This window comes from Mus caroli, unplaced genomic scaffold (genome assembly GCF_900094665.2).
Source record: "Mus caroli unplaced genomic scaffold, CAROLI_EIJ_v1.1 scaffold_6643_U1_1, whole genome shotgun sequence".
Lineage (NCBI taxonomy): Eukaryota > Metazoa > Chordata > Mammalia > Rodentia > Muridae > Mus > Mus caroli.
The window spans coordinates 53,245-60,580 of record NW_018389872.1 but is presented as its reverse complement, the minus strand read 5'-3'; the positions used below and the strand labels follow the sequence as shown (position 1 = coordinate 60,580).

Below are 7,336 nucleotides of genomic sequence, written 5' to 3'. Positions count from 1 at the left end.
AGGCCANAAANCTCATCAATGACTATGTGAGCAATCAGACCCAGGGGATGATCAAGGAACTGGTCTCAGAACTGGATACGGATACACTGATGGTGCTGGTGAATTACATCTACTTTAAAGGTGAGAGAGGTCACTGNTCAGGAGTGGGAGAGGGAGANGAGCTTGGCTGGGTACCTGTGCTATCAGAGGATCACAGGAAAGAAGGTGCCCAAAGCCTTGGGCATGTGGGTGCCTAGCTTCTTGTCACTCACCAGTCTCGTCTTCTGAGCTGTCTCTAGACAAAGGTTGTGTTTTCTGGTACATGCTCAAGAGGAGTCCCGAGCTCTCTGTCTACAAGGGCTGCTTATTGGCTATGACTTAACGTCAATCACGAGCAGAATGTCTTACCTCACATGTCCAATCCTACCTGCTGGTCAGAAGCCAGGGCTACTCCCTGCAGAGACAGGTTCCCCCACACACACACCAGATTCCCATTGCAGGCATTTCTAATATGTTCCTATAGCAGAAGTCCATACATGCTGGAGAGCCACTGTCTCTAGGAGGGTCCAGGTGGGCTAGGAATTTCTTGATTGTAAGTAGCTCAGAGACGGTATTGGGACATGGAAGGTAGTATAACCACAACAAGTAAAGAGACCTGTGGGCAGGTTTGGTGCAGTACTTCTCCTCTGACGATTTTCTCTACTGAACTGTTGCTGTGGATGGAGAAGCAAGGGCTCGGTAAGAGCTATTAGAGATGGGAAAGTGTCAGCCAGGCACCGTTCTGTGTTTAGAATCTGACTGCTTTGTAGAATTTTGCCTTAGTAAAATAACTAGCCATTTAGCCAAGAGACATTCCTGGTTCAAGGAGTCTGATGAGACTTGGATGCAAGAGAGATAGAGACTCAGCTGGAGATATTTTAGGTGATGGTACTGGGGGGAAATCTAGAAATCCAATGCCCACCAATCCTCCCTGATAGAAACAGGGAGAAAGGGGACAGACCTGAAATTGATGCCTGACAGAAGTCATGATATAACCAAACCTTGTGGTGTCTGGAGCTAATTAAAGTTAATCCAGGGTAGAGTTAGGGCAGGTCTGGACTACAGGCAGAAAATGAAAATGACAATGGGGAGAAAAATAGGACAGGAGATGAGAGCACAAGAAGACAGAGGACAGGAGGATAGAAGGTCAAGAGGGCAGGATGTCCCCAGAGCTGCTGTGACCTGGTAATGGTAGAAGCTGAGAGCCAGCCTGAAGGGTTAGACTGCAGGACAGGGTTCTTTCAACTCTCCCCAGACCCAAACTCAAGTGATGCTTGCTGTGAGGTGGGATGTATGCCTAGGTTGCAAGATGCTAAGAGGAAGAATTGTTTCACTATCAAGTCCCATAATGCACATTGGTAGTGGGGACAGAAACAAGAATTCTGGGATAAACCTGAGTGGTGTCTGTGATTTGTGGAGACTGTCATGGCCCATGTATGAGATGAGGACTCATTATCCATGTGTTAGCCCACAATCTATGGATTATGAACTATTCATGATGTAGGAGAACTCAGTCTGTGCTCTTGTTTCCATTGAAACCTGTCCCACAAGACATTGGTTCTCCTGCAGAAGATGAGAGCTTCAACTCTCCCCTGTCTCCTGTCTCACCACTTTCACTCTTGTCTCTCTTACACACTCCACCCTAAATCCCTGACTGTGTCAAGAACTCAAGTAGCCAGGCTGTGGTTTTAAAGTTCCCTTTCTAGACCCAGGCTGGAGACAATATCCATAGCTAGCAGCTTGGTCAACTACCAAGCTTTATCAAATTCATCATATGCTACAAGAAGGGACACTCTGAGGGAATGAAGATGATGGATTGCTGTCATAACCAAAAGCTGGGCATAAATGGGGAAGAGGTGAAGTGTTTGTCTTGTGTCTAAAACATGATCATTTGCCTCATCTTTAGGCAAATGGAAGATATCCTTTGACCCCCAGGACACATTTGAGTCTGACTTCTACTTGGATGAGAAGAGATCTGTGAAGGTTCCCATGATGAAAATGAAGTTACTGACTGCACGCCACTTCCGTGATGAGGAGCTGTCCTGCTCTGTGGTGGAGCTGAAGTACACAGGAAATGCCAGTGCCCTGCTCATCCTCCCTGACCAGGGCAGGATGCAGCAAGTGGAGGACAGCTTACAACCAGAGACCCTGAGGAAATGGAGGAAAACTTTGATTCCCAGGTGCAGGTCCACAAGACCCAAACAGCTGGGACATCTGTCCTGGTGTTACCTAGTGGCCAGTGTCCCTGTACCTCAGAGTCTTACTAGTATCCTTTGTAATGGTGGGCAATCCCTGGGGGACAGATAGAATTTAGTTGAATTTCTTTCTGTTGATTATGTATTTTGGGCCATGAGTTGCTGTCAATTTGGTTGTTCACAAGATGGAATCAGCTAGAACAAGGAGCTGTGGTTTTTCTCCCTCTTTCAGGCTGTAAGTTACACAGAATATAGAATGAGTTGGAAGGCAGAGTAAATTGTGATTGACAGATGAGCTCTGAGAATTAGCTCTGCCATCTCATCCCTCAATAGCCATTATTCACCATACATAGGATAATACTTGAAGTCCTACTAAGTATCATCTGATGTAGATTCTGAAAGTATATCAGAGACTGAAGCACAAATGTTCCCTTTGGGCTCCCCTTAGCATTGAGGAAAAAAGAGTGTTGTAATGAAAATTAAATTAACCATCGTCAAGTAGGTTAAAATATGAGAAAGGGTGAAGTTAAGAAGGGAAGTATCCAAGCATTAGGAAAGCTGGAATCTGATACAGTGTGCAATTTTAAATAGAAGGCTCATTAGAAGATGTTTTAGGGTTGCCACGACAGGGGAGAATTGAACTGTGGATATAGGAGGAAAGCATTCTAAGTCCCAGGACAGCTAGGAACAACTCAGGTTGCCTGTCCACTGTAAACAGTCTCGGGCCCTGATGGATGATTAATGCGTTAGAAAGAGCAAAGTCAAGTCGTCTAGGGGAAGTCAAGTCGATGGGAAGAGGACTTTTCTCCAGGGAGAGGGCTGTGTGGTGAGGAGACCCAGCAACATGATGGATTGGGTTGGGTCAGAGAGTTCAGGGACACTTACCTTGCTCTTTTTTATTCTCAGCAAAATAGAGGAGCTAAACCTGCCCAAGTTCTCCATCTCTAGTGACTACAGGCTGGAGGACGATGTCCTTCCAGAAATGGGGATTAGGAAAGTCTTCACCGAACAAGCTGACCTATCTGGGATCACAGAAGCCAAGCAACTGAGTGTGTCTCAGGTAAGACAAGAAGCACAGGATGCTTCGCCTTGGGTCCTGAATGTGGATGGTGAAGAGCATGTGGGCTGTGGGGATGGTACATATGTGAGAGCTCCTACATTTCTGAGTTTCCTTAAGAAATGTCCATCCTCTACCCCTGTACATGAGCTCACCTAGGAGCCCATTGTGGGAAAGGGCCTAGAGTTGCTCCATAGAACCGTGGATACCAACATGTGCTGCACTGCAGTGCAACATACAGTACACTGCAGGGGCACCTACAATACACTACACGGGCACCCACAATTCACTTCATTGGCAACCAAAATACACTGTAGGCCAAACCACTTCCATACTTTACCTCCTATACTACAGTGCTGGGACAGTACTTCTTGACCAGCACTCAGATTATTAATAGTAAAAGTAATGACAAGGAGTCATGGCGGTTTTGAGGAAAACTCCAAGAACGGGAAAGAAGATGATTTAGACCCCTATACTACAGTCTTAGGTGCACAGCCTGGCTGTAACCAATGTTCTGTTCAGCACCCACTCAGAGCTCTGGGTACAGATCAGTCCCAGCAGGACATGGTATTTGGGGAATGTGAAACCATGGGTTGCACATTGCTGTTGCATATCCCAAGGAGGCTGGAGCAGGAGGGATGATGAATCTGGCTCTGGCTGACAGCACTCTAGCTGTTCCCTCTGATGAAGTTGGGAGACTGCATATGAAGAAACTCCTGCCATTACCTGCTCCTGTCCTCCTGTTGTAGTTATTTCAGGACAGCACAGATTCAGACACTGAGCAGACCCAAGGCATGCTTCATCTCACACCCTGAGCAGAGACTTGGGAAATGCAGGATTAGAGCCCAGGAAAGGAACAAAGAAATTCCCCAGCAGATGAGGCCAGCACTTACTGCCTGCTCCAGACCTCTTTCCTTCCCTCCCTGGTCTCTACTGAGTGATGTGTTTCTTTCCCCACAGGTGGTCCACAAGGCTGTCCTAGATGTGTCTGAGACAGGCACAGAAGCAGCTGCTGCCACAGGGGTTATTGGCGGCATTCGTAAGGCCATATTACCAGCTCTGTCTTTCAACAGGTCATTCCTGTTGGTTATCTATCACACAAGTTCTAAGAGTATCCTCTTTATGGCCAAAGTCAATAACCCCAAGTAGACCTAAAGCTCCCCAAGTTCTCATGATTCTGCCCAGGGCTCTGGGACAGAGTCTGCATGTGGATCTCTATATACATCCTGTCATTCAAGCTCTGATTGGCTGTTGCAAAGTTNGCNTAGACAGCTACATTGACTATCTCTGTGATNCNACATGCACATAAGACTTTGGACTCTCAGTGTCAGGCTCTCAGGCCTCTTGGGAGCATCTGTGCATATTTCTGAACCTGGAATCTGCCTTTATTCTTCTTCCCTGGTGACTCCTCTTTATGTGTCTGTACCCCAATCCTAGGCATTTGCAAATACACAGAGTTCCAATACCAACCTTGAGCACATCTGCTTGCACAGTCTTGATGGGACCATGCTGGCCTCTGGGCTAACCCTTGAGAATCAGGCCCAGGAATGAGAAGGAAACCTGTTGCCCTGAATGTCATTCCAGCATCTGAGAAGGCCTGGTGTCCTGCTTTCCCAAGGTTATGCTTTCTTTCCCTCTGCAGGCTTTGCCACTCAGTGCCCCATGCAGGGTCCCCTGAGCCTGCCTACATCTGGCGCAGTTAGAACCCAACCTCCTGCAGCTACATGGGACTGAGGGTCAGACTAGCTCCTCTCCACCTGGCACTCCACCTCAGCCTCTCTCTAAGATCCCAGCTGAACAACCTCACACAAAAGATGAACACCAACAACCAAAATAGGAGACAGGAGGAAAGGATCAATAAGCATTACCTGCACAGAAAGTGCCCAGGCAGTGTTCTCTCAGCTCCTGTTGGAAGGAGTTGCCTCTAGTGACAACATAGTAGTAGAGATTGTCACTCATTCTGTGACTCCTTTTATGGCCCTCTGACCTATATACTATTAACAATCCCTTCTATGGAAGAGGAAACTGAGGCAGAAGAAAACTTAGTTATTTCCCCCATGACCACTCAAGTAGACATTTTAGCTTGTGGGATGCTCTTCCAAGTGTCCTGATAACAGAGGAACAGCCTCCTCCAAGTTGTGAGCCTGCTCATGAGGTGTCACGATGGAAAGCAGGTGGTTGATGAAACAGAGCTCTGATACTTCCCAGAGAAGAACCAAATGCTCGATGGATCAGGAGACATCTCTGCTGAGATGGATGCTAGGAGGAAGAGAAGGTGCTCAGATGACCAGAGAGAATATTTTGGGCAGGGCAAAGAACAATGGAGCCATTTCTGAAGATCTGAGAAGAGGTGAATTTCTGGAACAACAGTGTAGCTGATGGTGGAGTAGAGGATGTAGGAGTGACCACAGGTTGGGAAAGAGTATGGCTCTTTGAGGATATTGGAATAATCAGAGCCATAAAGAGCATAGGAGGGGTTAGACAAAGTTTCTTACTTGGGAAAGGTACTCTATAAGTTTACAGAGAACTGATTTATGATAGATGAAGATTGCCATTGAGGGCAGTCTCCAGGAACATCAGGATACAGCTGGAGAGGAGAGTGGATTATTCAGCTCAAGGGATGAGCTTGCCTGCTGTCTTGATGAAAGAGGACAGGTCAAGGTACATTTGTGTTGGGGCACCTGCTGTTCCTCAAGAATCCTCTGGACCTGGAAACACAGCCAGTGGTTACATGGAGAAGGCCAGCTGTACATTCAGATTGAGACTTGCTTGAGTCCTAGGGCTCTGGCAAAGACCCATTGAGCAGTGGAGAAGAATTTAACAGAGAATTAGAACCTGGTGGTTCACACTCGGACCCCAGTTCCCAGTGAGCAATCAGGTACCCTTCCCTGATAGCCATGAGATGAGAGAAGGACTCATCTATTGAAACAATCAAGTGGCCCAACAGTTCTCCCAATGTGTCTGTTAGGCATTGCCCTGAGACTGGGACACCACAAGTACTTTGTGTGTACTGACAATCCCCAGCTATATCCCTCCATCCTTCCTGGATTCAGCCCAGGTGTCTAAGGAGCTTGGTGTTGAATGCACCTCCTTCTGTTGGTCAGCTTATTCTGGAACTTGTGGTCAAATTTGCGTCCATCTCTTCTCGCAATCTAGGACCTATATGTCAGGGATTTCTTTCCCTCATTCCTTGGGCAATGAGGGTTTCTCCTCTCTTATTCTTCAATTATTGCCTGTATGATGAAACCTCTAAAGGGAGCGACCCAGTGTGCAATTGAGGGAACAGACTGTGGTCAGGAAGATATGTGCCTGAAAGTACTGCCAATCCCTTAGGTTGATACCCTGGGAACTTCCTGTATTGCTCACTGGTTTCTCCATGATGTACATCGATCTATTTTATACTAATTCAACAGTGAGAAGGTGCTGAGAGCCTCCTGGATCAGAGAGAGTGATGGTGGAGGCACAGAATAGGACGCTGGTGTGGCTTTAAATTCTGAGGGTCTCTGGTAATTCTAACTCTCTAACTGTATTGAAATGCTGGTGACAAAGTCTAAAAAACCATAAAACTTTCTTTGTTCTTTCTGAGGGTAAAAAAGCTGCAGACTTAGGTGATTAACAACTGAAGCCACAACAAACCCAAACTTATGGGACACAATGAAAGCATTCCTAAGGAGGAAAACTCATAGCTCTGACTGCCACCAAAAAGAAACTAGAGAGAGCATATGCTAGCAGCTTGACCGCACACCTGAAAGCTCTAGAACAAAAGGAAACAAATTCACCCAAGAGGAGTAGGCAGCAGGAAATAATCAAACTCAGGGCTGAAATCAACCAAATGGAAATAAAAAGAACTATACAAAGAATCAACCAAATCAGGAGCTTGGTTTTTGTTTGTTTGTTTGTTTGTTTGTTTCTGTTTGTTTGTTTGTTTTGACAAAATCATCACGATAGATAAACCCAGAGCTAGACTAACTAGAGGGCACAGAGACAGTATCCTACTTAACAAAATCAGAATATAAAAGGGAGACATAACAAAAGAACATGAGGAAATCCAAAACATCATCAGATC

General features: G+C 46.2%; 1 protein-coding gene across 1 annotated transcript; it reads left to right on the top strand.

Annotated features, from left to right (window-relative positions):
- Positions 1-7: 7 nt before the first annotated feature.
- Positions 8-4,743, top strand: LOC110288340 (serine protease inhibitor A3K-like). The gene is made up of 4 exons (XM_021154713.2): positions 8-120; positions 1,925-2,198; positions 3,120-3,273; positions 4,231-4,743. The coding sequence occupies exons 1-4, from the start codon at positions 48-50 to the stop codon at positions 4,417-4,419; spliced, it is 690 nt and encodes a 229-aa protein (XP_021010372.1). The 5' UTR covers positions 8-47; the 3' UTR covers positions 4,420-4,743.
- The last annotated feature ends 2,593 nt before the right edge of the window (positions 4,744-7,336 follow it).

Excerpts from the sequence above, each read along its gene's own strand:
- LOC110288340 (XM_021154713.2), top strand. The coding sequence starts at position 48 with ATGATCAAGGAACTGGTCTCAGAACTGGATACGGATACACTGATGGTG. Across the intron at positions 2,199-3,119 it reads AGGAAAACTTTGATTCCCAG|CAAAATAGAGGAGCTAAACC; the intron begins GTGCAGGTCCAC and ends TTTTATTCTCAG. Across the intron at positions 3,274-4,230 it reads AGCAACTGAGTGTGTCTCAG|GTGGTCCACAAGGCTGTCCT; the intron begins GTAAGACAAGAA and ends CTTTCCCCACAG.